The following is a 19,587-nucleotide window of genomic DNA, read 5'->3' as shown; positions in this document are numbered from 1 at the left end:
TGCTGAGAGCTGTGCAGGCAGACATGACAAGGTCTCTGCCCTCTGGTAACTTAGGCTGTAGAGAGGGACAGGCAAACAAGCAAATGGCATCAGAAGTGCCGTGACGGCAGTGACAGAGGCACACACTGGCATCACAGGAGCGAGGAAAGGGGCCTCCAGTACAGTGGATGCACGCTTGAGTCAAGCCTTGCAGGACTAATGGGGATTAGTCAGGTCTGAAGAAGGGAGGACAGGACGAGAGGAGGGAACAAAATGCACCAAAGAAGATGAGGGTAGGCAAGCGCAAAGGTGCTTGGGCGGTAGCGGATGCTTCGTGAGTGGGAGCGGAGAGAACGAGGCCGCAGAGCTGTGATGGGCCAGACCACGCAGGACCTTGCGGGCTTAGTTAAGTACTCAGGGCCTTGTCCCACCTGTGCTGGGAGCCCCTGGAGCATGGTGCAGAGAGGGAAGCACGGAGCCCAGTGACCCTGCTTACAGCTCTCTGGCCTGGCATTCGTTCCCTGACACATCACCTAGGGCTGCTCTGAGGATTCAACAAATGGATTCGAGCAAAGTATTCAAAAGAGTTCTTGGTTCATAGGAAGCAGCCGACAAGTGTTAGTTATTATTCTCCAAGGGGCTCAGCTGGTTCCATGATGAGGCAGGCAGGGACTTTTATCGAGCATCCGCTGTGTTGTGTGTCAGGTGTTTCCTAGGCTCGGATGTTCTCCAGTGAAAAAAGACAGACTTGAGCCCTGCCCTCCTAGGTCTTAGCATCTAGAAGCCTTTGCTTGACTCATTTCTCAGGGAGAACGCTTTATTTATCCAAGATTAGAGAAAGGAGGCTAGGGCTGGATGTGGAGAAGCATAGATAATTCCAGTGGAAAAATTGATGTGGCCTTCACCTATGGCCAAACTGAGAATTACATTTTAAACTCTTTTCATTTTAAAAACATTTTTAAAAATCAAAATATATTTCTTACATGTGCTCATCATAGAAAAAATTTTAAAAGAGGTAAAAAAATGTTAAAATTGTCTATACTCCACAACCAGAGAAAACCCCTGTTGTCATTTTGCTGAGGCAATTTATAGTCTTCTCTTCTTTTCTTTCTTTCTCTTTTTTTTTCTTGCTGAGGAAGATTTGCCCTGAGCTAACATCTGTGCCAGTCTTCCTCTATTTTGTATGTGGGTTGCTGCCACAGTGTGGCCACCTACGAGCGGTGTAGGTCTGCGCCTGGGGAACCAAACGGCCACCGAAGCAGAGCACAGAAACTTAACCGCTAGGCCACTGGGCCAGCCCCAGGCAATGTTTAGTCTTTTAAAATTCAGGTTCTCTGAACTGCCCTTGGCTTCATTGGCCACCAAAGCTGAATCATTCACAGGCTGGGTCAGTCTCTCTTATCTGAGTTACAATTGGTGCCACTCCAGCCAGGCCAGACTCTTAGCTCTCCCAGGCCCTAGATGGCCATCTGGTCTGGTCTGCAGTCACCAGGCTCCCTCCACTGGGCGGACTCTGACTTCCTCTTGTCACCTTCATAGCTCCAAGATGGTTGCCCTCTGGGATGGCGGCTCATCTTTACTGATTCCTGACTCCCATTCTTCTTCCACGAGCACCCCAATGTCAGTGGTCCCCCTTGGGCCGTCCCGACATCTTGAGGGAGTCGGTGTTGCAGTGGAAAGCCAGGTGGGGCTGACTTCCCTCTGCTTCTTGCCTGCAGTGTGGCCTGAGCAAGTCACAGGGCCTCCGTTTTCTCATCTGACAAGTGGGGCTAGTGGAGCCCACCTGGAGGGCTGGGCTATGAGGAGGACGCAAACCACATGAGACGGGACCTGGCTAGTGGTTGGAGTCCCAGAAAGGGGAACTGTTAATAGAAGTCCTCATCTTCCATCTGTTTTCCAACTGCCCAGAAGCTTCTGTATTGTAAATTAGCATCTATAAGCAAATTAACTTAAAATGAAATATGTATTCATTCATTCATTTAATAAATATTCGTTGAGCATCTATTTTATGCCCAGTGCTAGGTACAACGGGTCCAACGATGGGCAGACTCAGACACGGTTTCTGTTTCCATGAAGTTTTCACACTAGTGGGGGGACAGACGGTCAGAGTCCCTCCGATGAGGGTGTGAGGAGAGACTGCAGCAAGCTCTGTAGGCAGGGGTGAGCAGGGTTCTGAGGATGCCGCCAAGGCTCCCTGAGGACTGCTGCTGGAGGTGCGCCAGGAGGCAGAGCGACAATCAAGGCAGGTGGCCGGGAGCAGGGGGCCCGGGCACTGCAGGCCGAGGACGCAGCCTGAGCCAGACCCGGCAGCAGGAGGAAAGGAGATGAAAGAAGACCCTGAGGCCAGCCTTGGTGGGACAGCGAGAGAGAGCATGGGGTAAACTGAGGTTGGAGAAGCACAGAGGGATGAGAGAACTGGATCTGAGCAACAGGAGGCCATGGGGGTCTAAGGTGGAGGAGAGTAGATGGGGGTGGAGGTAGAAGTCAGATTTATGCTCAGAAAGCACACTCGGGCTGCAGTGTGAAGAGCCTGGAGGAGACCCAGATGGGAGGAAGGAAGGATGGTTAGGGATGACTACTGTGCACCAGCTGAGAGTGGAGGGTGACCCTGGGATTACAGCAGAGAGACAGTCAAGAACATATGCACATGTGAAGCACAGGGTAGATTTTCCCAGTGATGCTCTCCAGCAATGTCAGCCCCATCACCCTGCTGCCCTCACCCCAACATACACAGACACACACACACATGGATGCACACATGCACAGATGCATGGACACACACGGACACACAGATGCACATACATGGACGCACACACTTAGAAGCATGGACACGCGTACGGATGCGCAGACACACACAGATACACACAAGAATGCATGGACACAGACACACACATGGATGCACAGACATACATGTAGACACAGATATACACACATAGACACACGGACACACACCTGGATGCACAGGCACAGACACACACACACACACGTATGCACACAGAAAATGACCGGTTCCCAGCTTAGGTAAGGATTTTACCTTCAGGACTTTGAGGCTGTCATTGAGCTCCAGTCCTCTGCTGATTTTGGAGACTCCTTCGTTGCTAATGTCATTGCCGCTAACATCTAGGTAGGCCAGGGAGTTGTTGAGTCTGAGGACATCCCCTAGGGCCGTAGCCCCCTCGTTCCCAAAGCCATTCATGGAGACATCCAGTTTCTTCAGGGTCACATTGGTCTCCAGGGAGAGGGGAGAATGACACCAGCATCAAGGGTGCACGCAACTCATCCAGGAAACGGCCCCTATTTCTACCCTCTGCTGCATCCAGACTGGGTGGTCAGTGGTCTCTGGGAAAGAGGGATCTGCCAGATCTTTCCAGGCCCTCCCGGCTGGGCTTGGAGTCTCAAGCACTCTCGAGACTCATTCCCTTTGGGTTCTGGTCATTCCCTACACGATAAGTAAACTGTTCTCTTGAAGTAGCCCCAAAGATGCCACCCAGACCCCTGCGTGGTGAACTTACCTCGTTAGGATTGGTACCAAAGAATGACGCACCTCCAGGGGTGGTGGGAAGGAGACTAACAATGTGAAGAGCACTTGATGAGAGCTCAGTATGCCCTCATCAATGGCCACCATGAGGAAGAGCTTCAAGATGGCAGGAGGCAGGCCCCAGCTGCCCCCAACCGGGATCAACAAACCACTCCCAGAGAGAGCCTTACCCGGAGACCATTGCACAAAGCCACAGCTCCCCGCGTGTAGAAGTGATTCCAGCTCAAATCCAGCGACTGGAGCCCTACATTCAAGGCTGGTGGAGGGAGGGAGTCATCTTAGCATCCCCCACATCCCGCAGAACCCACGCTCAGTGTGAGCAGACATCCATGATGTTGGGCACACGGATCCCTCTGTGCTCACGCAGAGAAAACACTGAGGTCACATTTTTTCAGTCACTCAAACGGAAAATAGACGATTCCCAATGCTGGCAACGATGCTATGAAACAATCATACTCACATGTTGCAGGTGGCAAGCAAATTGGTATAATTTGGCAAATACTATCTTGTCAAGGATATTTTCCTACAACATGTATATACCCGTCACACAGCAATATCACCTCCGAGACCCTTCCTAAGGAGACAGTACCAGATACGAGAAGAGCTACATGCTTGCAGACGTTTACCACAGCATCACTTATAAAAGTAAGGTTTGTGACTCACAGGGGAAGGGTAAAGTATATCACAAATATCCACCTGGTGGAATATTACCCAACCACTAAAACAGATGGAGAAAGCATGGAAAACAGGGGTTGTATTTACACAGGGAGGCTGTGCTGTGGCGTATTAAATGACATGCTTTTTTCATGGAGACCTATGGGAGCAGCGGTGGCTCCAGGATTTCTATCCAGGAGAGCTTTCGGAACACAATCAGTTGGAAGTGGGGAGGCGACAGGCTTTTCTAGAAACTTGGTTTGCAAAGAAATTGCCCTTTTTTTTAACTTAAAGATGCTTTTGCTTACATGCTACATATGGTTGGGAAAACATCCTATTTAAGCACATTACCATTGTTCCTTTTCTTTGGGGAGGGCGGATACCAGAGGACACCATTGGAAGGAGAGGCTCAAGCACTCTTGAAGCTTTACTGAATGGGAGGGGTCGCCTGCAGCCCTCGGGCCCCGGAAACGTTGTCTTCTACGTTATCTTTTATGGGCAGTGCACTGGGTACTGATCGTGGCTCTCTGCGTCAAGCCCCAGGACGTACTTCCAGGAAAGTGCACAACGCCTCATGTTATTTTGAGAACAAACCCTCTCCTGCCTCCACTCTCTCTCCCTTCTCTCATTCTCTTCTTACCCTTGTTTCCTCTTCTCTGCCAATTCCCTCACTTAAGTTATACCCTACACACCTGCATCTTGTAAATGTCCACAGAATTTAAATTTTAATTCTGACCTCACCACTCGCTGGCTGTGTGACCTTGGCCGGATTCCTAACCTTCTCCTGCTTCTTTTTTCTTATCTGTAAAATGGAGATATCAACCTGTACAAGATTTTGGTGAGGATTGATGTAAAATGTCTAGCATGAGGCCTGTCACAGAGCCATCACTTAACATTTGGTAGCTTTAATAATAATAATGAACTAGTAAATATTTTAATATTAATATTTTTAAAAGCTGCATATACAGTGTGATGAAAACCATATTACAACAGAATGTAGTCTGTCTCACTTTAAATTTATGGCTCAGTTTTCGAATGGAGACTCAAGTTGCCCAACAATTCATTCACACTTTGCTCCTCCCCTCCTAAAAGCTATTTTATACCTTCTCCCCGCTCCTCAAACCTATCAGCCTACCCCACTCTCAGTTGAAGATCTTGCCTCATGCTTTACTGAGGAAATGGCAGCAATGGGATGGGAGAGCTCCATCCTCCGAACTTGAAACCCACCAGCCCGCCTGCACCTGCACCCACCCGGCCTCCTCCCTCTTTGAATGAACGAATGCTCTCGGAGGGGACCCCCCCCATTTTTGTTCTGGATGCCATCGCCTCCAGCCTTTTCAAGGACTTTGCTCCCTTAATTATCTCCTCCTCCTTCTGCATCATCAGTTTTTTTTTTCTTTTCTTTCTATCCACATTTTCTATCCTTAAAAACCTTCCAGACTCCATGTCACCTGTCTTTCTGTTCCAGCCTCATCTCAGCAGAGCTTCTGGAGTTATCTAAGTTGCCATTTCCATCCCATTTTCAACTCAACCCACTCCAGTCGGGATTCCATACTCACTTCAATAACACAGCATCTGTCAAGATCACCAATTATCTCCATGTTGCCAATTCCTGTGGTCACTCTTCTGTCCTCATCTTATTTGACTTCTAAGCAGCGCTTGACCCAGCTGACTACTTCCCCCTTCTTGACATACTCCCTTACTTGGCTCCTTGATACCTCACTTTCTCTCCTATTTGACTGACCACTCCTTCTCAGGTTCTTTCTCCCTCTCTGCGACACCTAAAAATGTTGCAATGACCCGGGGTCAGTGGGATGGCCACCTACTCAACTCTGTCTACGCCCTTTGCCTAGACGACCTCATCTTGTCCCGTGGTTTTAAATACAATCTACATACCCATGACTTCCAAATGTGTCTCTCCAGCCCAGATCTCTTCACCAAGCTCTAAACTCATACAGCAAACCGCCTCCCTGACATCATAGGTGTCGAACAGGCATCACAAGCCTTACATGGCGAAACTGAAGTCTTGATGCCTAACTCCTGCTCCTCTATACCTGTGACTCCCTGAGTTTTCCCCGTCTAAGTAAGTGATGCCACTATTCAACCAGTAACTGAAACAAAATAACCACGAGTCTATCTTAATCTCTCCCTTTCCCTCATTCTTCACATCAGCAAGTCTTTTTGGTTTTACTTCCAAAATATCTTCTGAATCCATCCACTCTTCTCTAGCACGCCCTCCTCTCTTAGCTCAAGCTGTGATCTTGTCTTGCCTAGACTGCCGCTACCACTGGCTTGCCTTCTGCCATTCGTGTTCTCCTAGGTGCATTCTTGATGTGTCGGTTCTAAAACTGTAAATCAAACCATGCCACGCCCTCACTCGAACGTCCTTCCATGACTTCTCATCACGTGTAGAAGAAAATCCAGACTCCATGCATGTCATGGTCCACAAAGCCCAACGTGAGTGGCCACAGGCCACCTCTATGACGTCTTCTCCTTCCAATCCCCTCCCTTGTCCAGTCTGCACCAGCCACACCGTCCCCCCAATTCGTCAAACAGGCCGAGCTCTATTCTTTCTGCCTGGGGTGCGGTGCTTCCAGAACCTAGCATGGCTGTTTCTTCCTTGATATTCAGGTTTCAACAAAAAGTCAACTTTCCCGTGGGGCTTTCTCTCGCCACCCCATCTAAACGAGCACCCCCTCCCCACTGCTAGTAGTGTCCTCCCCTTTTCTATTCATTTCCTCAGCAACGAGCATTTAGGTTGTTTCTACTTTTTTTCTTTTGTAACAATTTTGCAGCGAAGCTCCTCAGACATCCCTCTGTGTATGTGTGAGAGCTTCTCTGAGACATTTTGAGGTGAAGTGTGGCATCACAGAATATATCCATTTTCAATTTTAATAAATATTGTCAAATTGCTCTGCAAAGTGCCTTTACCTAGCCGGCTCTGAGTGCTCCAGTTTCTCCCTTGAGTTCGCTGCACTTGATATTCTCTGACTTGAATATCTTGCAGCTTTGGTAGATAAGGGGGGATCTTTCTGTTGTTTTATTTTGCATTTCTCTAATTACTAAAGAGTTTGGGCATTTGACTTTCTTTTTTCAGTGTCTGATTGATCTATGGGAACTTTTATCAATATTCTGCATGCTAATCTTTTATATTATACAAATGCTGCAAATATCTACTCCCATCTGTTGCTTGTCTTTTAACATGGCCCCATAATGTCTTTTATCACATGCAAGTTTTAAACATTGCTGTCAAATATATGCATCGTTTTTATCACCGTTTATGCCTACTGTGTGTATTTAATTATCCTAAGCTTCCCTGAGGTCAGCAAGTTATTTCTCTAAATCTTCTTCTAATTGTTTTGAAGCTTTACTTCCCACATCCAGGGCTTTGCTCCATTTGAAAGCTACGTCAGGCGTGGTTTACATTGCTTTTTATCGTCAGAACATTCAACGTCAACACAAAGCAGGAGAGGCAGCTCTGATGAGCAACTGTCGCCAGGTACCCCTCCTTTGCCAGCCCCCGCTCCGTGGGAGACTCACCCAGCATCTGTCCCAAGTGCTCCCCTCCTTTGTCAGAGAATTGGTTGTGACTGAGATCCAGCGACTTAATTCGGTAATCAGACTGGAGAAAGAAACAGTGGAGGGAAGAGTAACTTGCATCTTCTCTGTGACTGCAAACACCTCACTTCTCTCGGGGCAGCGTGATGGAGGCTCCAGCACCCCAAGATGAGGTGGGCTAGGGCTCTTAGACTCAAGACAATTTCCATATTCATTTTCTGTTTAAGTGTCAATGACTGCTCGGAGAATTTAACACCATGTGGCTTTTGCCAAGATCAGCAGAGTCCAAACACCAGTTCTCTAAACCATGCAAGTAAGCGGCCTCGTTTCCCTCTGCCCAGCGCCACCCCAGGGCCCCCAGATCTCCCAAGGACATCTCCCATGTGGCTGGGATGCACCCACCCCGTGCTTCTTACCGACAGGGCTTGGCTGAGCAGCTCTGCAGCTTCGTCCTTGAAGTTATTTCCTGGAGGGAAGGTGGGCGTTGGCGATGCTCTCCAGACTAGGGCTGCCTTACCCTCCCATATCCCAGCCCTGCCGGTCTCCCCTTTGAAACAACCAGCCATAGAAAAGGTGGCAAGTCCTAAAAGTGAATGTATGGGCACAGAAAAAAACAGGAGAAAGAGGGGCCACCATTTACCATCCCCTTTAATGTTCCTTCTCTCTCTGCCATGACTGTCCAGGGAGTTCCAGGAGCTGGTACATCACACCCTGCACATCCATTGGCAGCCTCAACCCCTGGACCAATGCCTGGCTTTTTTTAATGGAACTTGACAAAATGATTCTAAAATTCAACTGGAGGAGAAACTGCATAAGAACAGCCAAGATGACTTTGAAAAAGAAAGCCAGACTTTGCCTACTCAGATGTACAACATATCGTGCCACATCATATAATTACATAACTAATATATTAATATTATATACTTGATATGTTTTATTAGTTACAACTAATTATATTATAACATAGCATATTATTTTAATATTCTAAACAAATATTAATGGACAAATAGACATTTATTTGTCTGTCATAGACAGACAGACAAATAGATTAATGAAATGGAAAAGAGAATCTAGAAAGAAACCAATATTTATATCAGAGTTTAATATATTATAAAGGTGACATTTCAAATTAGTCAGTAAAAGATAGATTATTCAATTAATGGTGCTGGGGCACCTGGCTATCAGTTTTGAGAATATAATATTTGATCATATTATTATATTATATTATTATTATTATAATATGATTATGTTATATAACATTCAAGTATGGAGATCTGTAATATATAAAGAGTGCCTAACATTCGAGAATACAAACAACCCCATATAACAATTGACATTTCATGGAAGAGGAAATAAAAATGGAAATAAGCATCTGACAAGATATTCTACTTCAACAATAATGTGGGAATGTAATAAAAATAATAGTAGTGAACTCTTATTGAATACTTGTATCCTAGGACTGTTCTAGGTATTATAGATTTTAATTCACTTAATCCTCACAATCACTGTCTGAGGCTGGGTAATATAATCCTCCTAGTTTATAAATGAGAAAAATAAGTCACAGAAGGGGTAAATTTCTTGCCCAGTGTCAAAACTGGGATTTGAATTCCAGTACTGTAGCTTCAACAACCACACACACAACCATTCTGATTCACCAATAACTTGCTAATAACCCTTCTGGCAATGGTACAGGGAAACATATTCCATTGGTGGAATTGTAACCTGGTCCAGTCTTCTTAAAGGGAAATTTGGAAATAAATTTTTAACTTCACAAAAATGAGTATATCTTTATATTCAGTAATTCTGCTCTTGAGTGTCTATCTAGAAAGACTAGAACATGTGCCCCAAAGATGCATGTACCAGAAAGTTCTTTTAAAATTATTTGAAAGATTGAAAAACTGGAAATGACCTACCTGTGCCCCACCCCCAAACAGGGGGATGTTAGATGAACTATACCACTACATCCAATCACAGAATACTACCGAGGAGTTCAAGAGAATGAGATATATCTATTTGTTCAGTCATAGAAAGAAATCCAAGATATACTTACAGTGAAAAAAGGGAAATTGGTGAATAATGTCTGACATGTAGTAAGTTTTATATTAAAAAATACATCAACTCTATTTCTGTATTTTTTCTCTGGATGCTTTTAAGATTTTTTTATCTTAAGTGTTTTTACTATGATATACTCAGGTGTGGGTTTCTTTTTATTTCCCTTACTTAGGACTTACTAGGATTCCTATATCTGAGAATTCAGCAATTCAGGAAACATGTCAGCTACAATTTATTCAAATGTTGTTGCTCACCCATTCTCGTCTTCTTCTGAAACTCCTGCTAGCTATCTTGGGTCTATTCATTCTCTTATATTCTTTCATCTTTTAAATTCTCTGTATCTTTATCTTTCCATATTGCCAAGATAGATAATATGCTTTTATCTATCTTCCAGGTCACTAATTTCATTCAGCTGCATCTAACATGCTGTTGAATTTGTCCATTGAGTCTTTATGTCAATGAGTATATATTTTTAATTTCTAGAAGTTCTATTTTTGGGGAGTCTTTTTAAAAACAATGGTTTGTTCTTGCATGTTTTTCTTTTTTATGTTCTTAGTCACATTAAGCATAGTTTATAGTTGGGTGCAAGATCTCTGTTTGCTTGCAGTATCAGTTAATTAACGGTGTTCCTATGCAGTTTGGAGGATAAACTATATGGTCATTCAATGTATAATCTACATCTGTTAATTCTATTTTCTGAAGCTCTCGAGAGTCCGAGGCTGCCACTTGTTGAGTCTGGCAACTCTCATGGTGTTTTTTTTTGTTTGTTTTTAATTTTTTTTTTTTAAAGATTTCATTTTTCCTTTTTCTCCTCAAAGCCCCCCGGTACATAGTTGCATATTTTTAGTTGTGGGTCCTTCTAGTTGTGGCATGTGGGACAACGCCTCAGCATGGCCTGACGAGCGGTGCCATGTCCGCACCCAGGATCCGAACCAGTGAAGCCCTCGGCCACTGAAGCGGAGTGCATGAACTTAACTGCTTGGTCACAGGGCCGGCTCCTCTCACGGTGCTTTATTTCCTTGTTTTGCAGTTTGGACTGTGAGCCCATCTTTGGTGGAGCTTTATCTGTGGGAGTCCCAAGTAGCCTGGAGCCTGGGTCGAGGGCTTGTTCCTCCAAAGAGGTTTTATGATTGTTTCTGTCGCATGTCCCAGGACATTGCCAGCATAGGACCACTTTTTATGTTAATGTCTTGCCTTAAGGGTTCCAGGACCCTGCAGAGAGTATAAATTCAAATCTCAAACCCGAGTGAGAGCATGTCTGTGCGTACTAGAATTCTCAAGTGACTTTTTTCTGTGAGACAGACAATAAACTAATTAAAATTCAGGTGTACAATAGGGGGTCAGGGAACAATAAATGGCTCTAAGAAAAACCAAGAAGGGAAACTATAGTGATGATGATGAGAGATGCTGCTTTGACAGGGTGGTCAGGAAGTTCCCCCTAAGGAGATGACGTTTGAGCAGAGACGTGAATGAAGCAGGAGAGCGAGCCAGGCAGAAATCTGGGGTACAGACTCTCTGCAAAGGGAGTCAGAAGTCGCTTGTTCAGGAAAGCCGGGAAGCCAGTGTGGCCATGGAGAGGGGGCAAGGACGACTGGAAGGGTTTAGCAGGGTACAGACGCAGTGTTCGGGTCTCTGAAATCACAAAGACCTGGTCTGGGTTCAATTCGGCCGGACGCCCTCTGCTCTTCCCCTTCTCTCCTGTCGCTCTGGCGGCCTCTCCCTCCTCTTCCACGGACTCACCTGAAAGCTGAAGGTTCGAGAGTGAAGACGTATTTCTCTGGAGAAATTCTGAGATGATTCTGGCCCCCTCCAAACCAAGATCATTGTCGGAAAGATTCTAAAAGGCAAGAAAACACGTATGCATGTAGAAATCCCACCAAAGGGCCCTCATTAACAGATGATGTCAGGGCGGGGCTTACTTGAGGCCCGCACCCAGGGAGTATGGTGGGGCTGGGGAGAGGGGGTGGGCTGCGAGGACGGGAAGGATCCCAGGGTGCAAAGGAGAGAAGGGAGACGGGAGAATGGGCCTTTCTAATGCCTCGCTGTGGGGCCCTCGGACGGGTCTCAGTTTCCTCTGAGCCTCAGTGACCCCCACTGCCCCGACTTAGTCCTAGTACTTTAGATAAGCACATTGTAAATGTTTTCCGAAACCCAGGACAGCTTTTTCTGGAGAGTTCGGCATAAAGCAATCGAAAAATTTGTTTAGAGTAAATCATAATTGTAAATTCCATTCATTGATCCGTGAAGCATGACTCTCTGTGGTAGGAACAAGTAGGGATATAAAAGGACATGGTCCTTTCAGGCTGGTGGGAGGGCCTTTATATGAACCAGCCATTATTATCTTTAGTGTTTTTCCCCTTTTTTTCAAATTTTTTTTATTGTGGCAAAATAGACATAACACATTTACCATCTTAACCACTTTCAAGTGTACAGTTCAGTGGTTTTAAGTGTATCCATATTATTGTGCAACCATCATTGTCATCTCGAGGCACACTGTATTTTATGAAAATATTTCATGTCTTTATGTTCTTTAAGAAAGTTCACTTTTTAAGTGAAAAACTTACAGAAGTAAGTTTATCCACTTAGGGGCTTAGAGGTCCAGAGAGAAACGGTTTCTTAGGGTTTCCTACAGCCACAGGGAAGACAGTCCCCCTGCCAGCCTCTGACGTGTGGCTCTCCTCTGAGAAGCCCCCAGACTGACTGCAGAAAGCCTAGGGGCCTCTGGCTTGTCTCGAGGGCGTTCGGAGCCCCCGGGGGTGGCGCTGGGACCGGCGGGGCAGGGCGCCCTACCAGCTCCTGGAGGTAGTAGTTCTCTCGCAGCATTTGCGTCAGGCTCACGACGCCCTCCGCCATGATACAGTTGTCTTCCAGCTCCAGGGTCATCACAGCTGTGTTGGACTTCAGCCACCATGGGGAGGGGGAGGAAGGCAGAGGTAGTTGGTGACCCAGTCAGTTCCCTGCCCTTGCCCAGAACCTGTCCCCTTTCTGGAACATCCCAGCCCTTTCAAGGGGTGTGGAGATGCAGACTGCCAATTCTGGAGGAGTGGGTAGGAACTGGAGAGAAACACAGGGACGATCCATCCCCCCGGAGTTTTGCTTGGACAATATGCTTATTCCGGGCACCTCCGCCAAAGGGGGCTGCCCAGGGGAATTTAGAAGAGGGACATTAAAATAATTAAAGCCCTGAAAAGTAAGTGGCACAAGGATGAGCTGAACAGATATTAACTATTAGACATTAACTATTCAGTCTCGAGGAGAGAGGCCTGTGACTGGCTCCAAAATTAAGAAGAACTTGACATATTTAATAGAAGTATTTAAGCATAAAGCATTGACTGTGCCTGCTTCCTTCAGAGGCCTTTCTTCTGGTTTAGGCTTCAGGCTTATCTGCCACTCTCTTTTAGTCAGGATGTTGGCTCAAGGCTGTTTAGAAGGAACTGGACTTAATTAAATCTTAGATAAATATCCACCTCGAAGCTTGTCTGCGTTCCCACAGGGAGCAAGACGAGGGGAAACGACTTGCAGCGTGAGGCACTGGGGTTAGCTCTAACCAGCACTTTTATCCTTCCCTTCTCCACCTGGTTCCCAGTATAGACAGGCACAGAGAACAGACACATCTTCGGGTCTGAGCATTTTCCAAGAGCACCAAGCAGTGAGAGAAGCAGCAGGCGGTCAGGAACTCTAGGTCCAGGAACAGGGCAAAGGGGATAGCTCAAGCTACTGCAGTGCAAAATGGCCCACCGACGGCCTTCACTGACAAGTCTTCCGATCTCGGCTCTCGGGGCGGGCAAAATTCCGTCATGCTCGAAGGCAAGGGAGATGGCTCAAGTGTCTCCCAGTCTAGGTGTCATTTAGCAGTGTCCAGAAATGTGGGTTGAATGCTCGCTTCCAGAGTCACGCTGGGGACCAGCACAGTGCGTGGCACAGTGGGGGCCCGATCACCCAGTCCATCCACATTCATTTCGCACAGGCCAGGATCTCTTTGTCACCCTCTGTACTAACTGCTGGGGAACGAGGGTGAACCGAGAACATCCCTGCTCTCCAGGGGCCCGCGCCCCACCAAGTGCGAGGGCATGGAGATAGGCGGGTGACGGACAGATGTGGAGAGGAAAAAATAGGATCTCTACCATGAGGGTGCGTTTAATCCAAGCCCGGGAAATGCAACATGTAAGCAGTTAAACAGTACGAAAGATAAATAAAGTTCAGTCCACCAGAATGGCACAGTGATTAACCGTCGAATGAGTGATGCAGAGAATCAAGAAGAGAAAACGCCCCCAAACAGAAACTGCTGTTACTAAGAAACAAGAGGCCCAAGTCTTGAGAGGGTTTCATTATTATCCATTTTTTTCCATAAAACTCATGAGGTAATGGTGCCTTCCTAACACTTCATTAATCAGCCTTTCAACGCTCCATAAATTTCAAGATGGCTTTGTTCTCTATCTTCTCTTCCCTGCCTCCCCTCCCCTTCCCTAGAAAGCAGCATACTTCTTAACAGGCATGTGTTAAATGCAAATGCTGCTATATATCCAGAAATGAGGGAGTGCTTTTTTTTTCAATCGAACTTTCTCTTTACCATCCTAAGTGAACCAAGAGTGTAGTGCTGACACACAGTTGTTACATTTTCTGTTTTCCTGGGATGGCAGTCAGTTTTGTATATACTCCATTCTAATTACATAAAGCTGTGACGAATTCAAGGTCAAGTCCTTGTTTGCTCATGCCAAGCAGAGAGAAAGGGAATGTTACTCCTGTGGGAAAACCTGATCCACTCTGCAGGGTGATCTTTAAGAATTATGACGTTCAAAGGGCAGACACTGAATGGAATGGCTCAGTAGTGAACCCATTTATGGCAAAGGTAAGCTTTGGAATCGAGACCCAGGCTGACATTTTGGACTGTGCTCTCACATTAGCATTTGGGCCCAAGCCCAGCCCAGTCACTTTTCTGGGGCCCACAGGCTGGTGCCTTTGCTTCCTGCCTAGGAAGCGCATAGAGTTCCAAGGCCCAGATCTCTAGCAGCCTCCTTCCCAGGAGCTAATGGGCATCCATCTGGTTGGGGAAATCAACCGGCAGTCAAGCAGAGTCTAGGGCAAGGTGGGCATAAAAGTTTCAATTTAGGGTCCCATTAGGGGGCTCATTGACTCTTGGGCCCACCACCCTATCAACCCCCTACCTCTGCCAAGCTTCATGGGCTCCCACTAGGATGCTCACCACCAGGGCAATCGCAATAGCCTTGGTGCCCCTGGGGCCCAGCCCATGGTGGTTGAGGTTCACATAGGACTCCTCCATGTTCCGGATGAAGTAGGAGACAGGCACTACACCCACCAGTTTGCAGGCCTCCAGGTACAGCTCCTTTTGTCCAGTGGTGAAAAATTTCTCAGTATCTGCAGAGAAATACGAAAGTGGATGAAGTAGGGTCTCCCTTCTACCTTTGCTTTATCTCCCCTCTAACTCCAGGCCACGTGTGCTTCGGACTGGTGTCCCTCTGCCTGAGAATCTTTCCCTATGGGTGTATGGCCTGGACGGCAACTCCAATTGGGAAGTCAGCCAGTGGTGGGAGAGGGAGATCTGAACCCTAGAAAGCCCCAAATGAACATTTCCCTTTAGGTAAGAGATAAGGCCCCTGGTTTTAGGCCCCAAGCTGTCCTGGGAGAAGAAGAGTGTGCCCAATGCCCGCCTTCCCGGGTTAGCCTGATCATCAGGTTGTGTGAAGGCCCTGCTCTCTAGCCCACCTTGGGCCAGCTCTGAAAGGCCAAACGGACAAAAAGCTGATGATATGCGATCGTCGAGGGAGTCTCCATTTCAGCTTTAGTTTTACTACCACTGTTAAACTGTTGTGAACCATGAATGAAGCTTTACTAAAGATTTAAAGAAGCATCAATTTAAAAAAAAGCCCACGTGGGACAGAGCAGGCTTCCCAAGGTGACAAATCAGTGTGAGATAGAGACCCCCAAATCAGTCGGAAACAAAGGAACTTGCGTTGGAGTGGGCTTTCCTTTCTCAAAGAGCTGAATTTCGTTTTTCCTAACAAAAAGGACTGTCATCTCTACTTTATCAATGACATATCTAGCCCAAGATTACAAACAGCTGATCAGCGCTGAAACCAGCGGACAGAATGAAGGACTTTGCCTCTCCATTCCAACCTCTCGGGGCCTTTGTCCCTCGGGCCTTAGATCCGCCTGGCTGGTGGTCAACGGGCAGTGGGCCTCCCTGGATTCTGGCTGCCCCGCAGCTGTGTCCTCATGAAGCAAGCCCCGTCGACGGCAGGGCTTCCCATGGCCAGCTGGGGTCTAAGCCTGCATCTGTTTTTCTTTTGGAGCCCTTTGGCCAGCCCACCCCAAACATTTCCACGGCGGACAGTGAAAGCTTTGTTGGCGAAAGGACAACAACTTGATGAGGAAGTTGATTCTGCAGGCACAGCTGCAAAGTGGCTTCTCTTTGGGACAGTTGTAGAGCACGGATTCTCAGCCTCAGCGCCGTGGACATTTTAAGTTGGATGGTTCTCTGTTGGGAGGGGCTGTCTTGCACAGTGTAGGAGATTGAGTGGCATTCCTGGCCTCTACCCACGAGATCTCAGTAGCATCCTACCCCCACCGCCCCTCGCCAGTTTGCCAAATGTCGCCTGTGGTGCAAAATCGCTTCCAAGTGAGAACCACTGCTGTGTAGGAAAAACAGCACACAGTGAGGGACCACTTTCGGCTTCTCTCACTCTACTGTCCCCTCACCACCAGCTTGCTGTTCCCAACCCGGCTTATGTCTCAGGCCATTCCAGAAAGCCCTTCCTGCCCCATTCCCAGCCTCTCAGCACCAGCTGCAGGGCCACTAGGAGCCAGAGCAGCTGAGTCCCGGGTTTCTGTCCCCGCACAGAGTTGTTGGTGCCAAATTCAGTCATTGGAGGTTCCCATTTGCCAAAGCAGGGTAGATCGCCCCCAGCTTTGTCTTGGTGCAAAAGCTGCTCTGAGGCTGCAGACCCTGTCGAGCTGTATTCCCTGTGGTTACATTTTAGAGGCAGCTTGCAACTGCTGCGTTATCACTTGCAACGAGCGGAGGTGGGGAGAGGGAATGAGATAGATGCAGGAGCCTGGGACAAAACATCCAGCGTTCCTATCTGCCACCTCCGACAACCAGGTGCAATTCCATGTTGAAAGTGACATTAGCAGCAGACTTGAAGCGGAAAAGAAATCAGAAAAAGAGCAACAAGCTGCTGGGGGTGGCGGAGGGGAGGTCGGTGTGGAGGGTGCAGTTGTGTGTTGACCTGAGCTGACCGTGCAGAGGAGCTTCCCAGTTGAACTCGGTAGAGCCCACCGGGCAGCCATCAGGACACGGGAGAGGGAGGGCCCCTGGGCTAGCCTCAGCCTGGGAAGTTTGAGGCTGGCCCATTAGGTGGAGCCAGTGTTGTTCGTGCCGTCCTTCAGTGGTTTTTTGGGCACTCTCCTCCCTGGGGAAACTGGGAGGGAGAAGAGGGTGGAGAGGTGTTTGCAACAAGGAGTCTTTGCGGCAGCTCAGCCTGCGCCCCCACGCACCCAGGCAGCTTGGATTCCTCGAGGGAAAACATAGGGCTCTCAAGTAGGGGAAGCAAGAACTTCAGTGTGAGTAGAGGAAAGTCGCTGGGATGCAAGATGGGCTACAGACACTCCAGGGGCCCCTGGTCTATGGAATGTGGAAGGCAGACTGGCAGGGTGGGGCGAACACAGGCTCAGCAAACATTGGCAAGCTCTCCGTGGCTTTGGGCAACTCATGCAATCTCTATAAGCCTCAGTTTCCTCCTCTGTAAAAGGCAGGGAATGATGCCTACCTCCTGGGACTATTGCAAAGGTGACAGAAGATGCCACGTGTGGAAACGTTTCGAAAACCAGAAATCCCTGTGCATTGATTGGTTCAGCTTTCATCAAGCTGATGTGGCCGCTCTGCACAGGAGGCAGGACACGAGCATGGGGCAGCTGCAGCTGCTGCCTCCAGGCTAGCTTTGAGGAGGGCATGGCGTAAAATTGAGCACAGGCATTTCTGCCACCTTCCCTCCGCAGGATGTCCCGCCAGGCAGCGCCACGGCCCACTGGGGAAACCAGATGTCTCTGGCTTCTGAGGAAGGAGGCCAGCCCCCAGCCCCAGCCTCACCTTCCATCTCAAGGTCTGTTTCTGAACTCTCGTGGGTTGGTTTCTCTTTTTCGACAGCCGGGGTGGCTTCGGCCTCACAGTAGAGTGTTTCGTCACTGTTCTCTGATGCTGCCACTGTTTCAGTCTCATCTGGAAGAAAAACTCATCTCCTTGATTCTGGAAATGAAACCTGCCAGCCTTTCAGGTGGAGCCCACTGCCGGCTTCCCTCTCTATTCCCCTTCTCTGCCACCCAGAACCTGGGTGCAGTCTTTGTCCCCCAGCCTCACGTGGCTCCAGGTGTTGGGGAACCGCAGCGTGCATAAGTCCTGTGGGGGGACTCCATTCTACAAGCGCTCGCTCCCCAACACGGTGCTGCCTCCCAGCTGAATGGTCTGGGGGGGTCTTGTGCTAATAACCCCCACGTGTTCTCTGGAGACTCGCTGCTCCTGCCCCCCTCCCCGTTTTGGGCCTGCCTCAAAGACTGGCTCCTTGCGCCCTTTTTTTCTCCTTTATGGCTCTGGTGGGGTTCAGGGTCTGCTTTACTCTTTTGGGGAAAGAATAGGCACCAATGCCTAGGCCTCCTCAATGGTGGGCACAAATGATGCTGGGGAGGGCGAGGGGCAGGGCAGGGCAGGCAACTTGGGTCAAACGTAAAATGAAACAGAGCAGGAGCAGTCCAGGAGCAAGAGGGATGACTTGATACCTAAGAATTTGACCTAGCTTCTCTTCCTTCCAGTTCGACATTTATGCCCACACAGAAGGAAGAGCTTGCAGAATCTCCCTGGGGTGGAAATCAATGGCTATGATTAAATACATGTGTCCTGAGCTTCCCTCACACCAGCCCCCTGCACTTGCTAGATGTGGTTTTTCTGCCACTGGACCTTTCAGAACTCAGCCAACTTGCTCTGTGGGTGGGCTGGGCATTCGTGGCGGGGGTCCCAAATTTTGACCACCCAGGGAAGACATACAGCCGCGTAGCCGTCAAACTTCACATCCAAAAGTGATGACTTTCTGAATCTTACTTTCCTCATTAGCCAAACAACTTTAGAATTCCATCCAACCAGTGGAGTGCTGGCAAATGTTTAACTGGCTCTCCAGACCAAAGGAAAAAAAAAATCCTGATTTGTAGTGTTAGCCAATTCAGGCGGTGTAAGTATTCCCAACATGGCTGACTTCAAACTACCAACGTGACATCCGATAGCTCACAAAACGAAAATTTAAGTCGCCTAGAGCTGGTATGAGCCAATTCCAGCACAGCGTTGCATCCGACTCTCTCACTCCCTGTCTGGCAAGCCCTGAGGGCAAGTCAAGGCAACACATCATCCCAATTCTAGAGGGTCCCAGGTGGGGAAGGAAGGGGGCTTCAGGGTCCCCGTGGTCGCTGGATGGTGTGCTGAGGCAGCCCAGCAGGGCCTGAATGGTGAGAGATGGGATGCCTTTTCACCTTGTGTCTCAGGCTCGAGAGGTTCTTCATCGTCCATGGTGCCAGGGCCCTCTCAGGGGCTGCTGCCAGCTTCTTGCCACCTTTCTGCTGCTTCCTTAAGAAGCACACCTGTCCTTTTACCTCTGTCTCAAACCTTGTACACCCTGCCCTCACATAGACAAATCCCACGGGGGCCTGTAGTTATCCTTCCATCCCAGCCAGCCCTGGGGAGAATGGGCTTCGCTGGGAATTGGACATGCATGGATTGGATCCCAACTCCATCTGGGAGAGGTAGC

At 48.2% G+C, this 19,587-nt stretch overlaps 1 protein-coding gene across 1 annotated transcript in view; it reads right to left on the bottom strand.

Moving 5' to 3' along the window:
* Positions 1-19,349, bottom strand: part of LRRC74A (leucine rich repeat containing 74A) — a 27,229-nt gene extending 7,880 nt beyond the window's left edge. The window contains exons 1-9 of the mRNA XM_046647884.1: positions 19,313-19,349; positions 17,889-18,017; positions 14,985-15,157; positions 12,572-12,679; positions 11,522-11,618; positions 8,146-8,195; positions 7,712-7,793; positions 3,688-3,773; positions 3,014-3,208 (exon numbers count right to left, since the gene is read on the bottom strand). Of these exons, the coding sequence (XP_046503840.1) occupies positions 3,014-3,208; positions 3,688-3,773; positions 7,712-7,793; positions 8,146-8,195; positions 11,522-11,618; positions 12,572-12,679; positions 14,985-15,157; positions 17,889-18,017; positions 19,313-19,349 (957 nt within the window). The remainder of the gene's footprint in view (positions 1-3,013; positions 3,209-3,687; positions 3,774-7,711; positions 7,794-8,145; positions 8,196-11,521; positions 11,619-12,571; positions 12,680-14,984; positions 15,158-17,888; positions 18,018-19,312) is intronic.
* Positions 19,350-19,587: the final 238 nt, after the last annotated feature.

Source organism: Equus quagga, chromosome 20, assembly GCF_021613505.1.
Source record: "Equus quagga isolate Etosha38 chromosome 20, UCLA_HA_Equagga_1.0, whole genome shotgun sequence".
NCBI classification, from domain to species: Eukaryota; Metazoa; Chordata; class Mammalia; order Perissodactyla; family Equidae; genus Equus; species Equus quagga.
The sequence above is the reverse complement of the archived record's forward strand: the minus strand, read 5'-3'. Positions and strand labels throughout refer to the sequence as shown.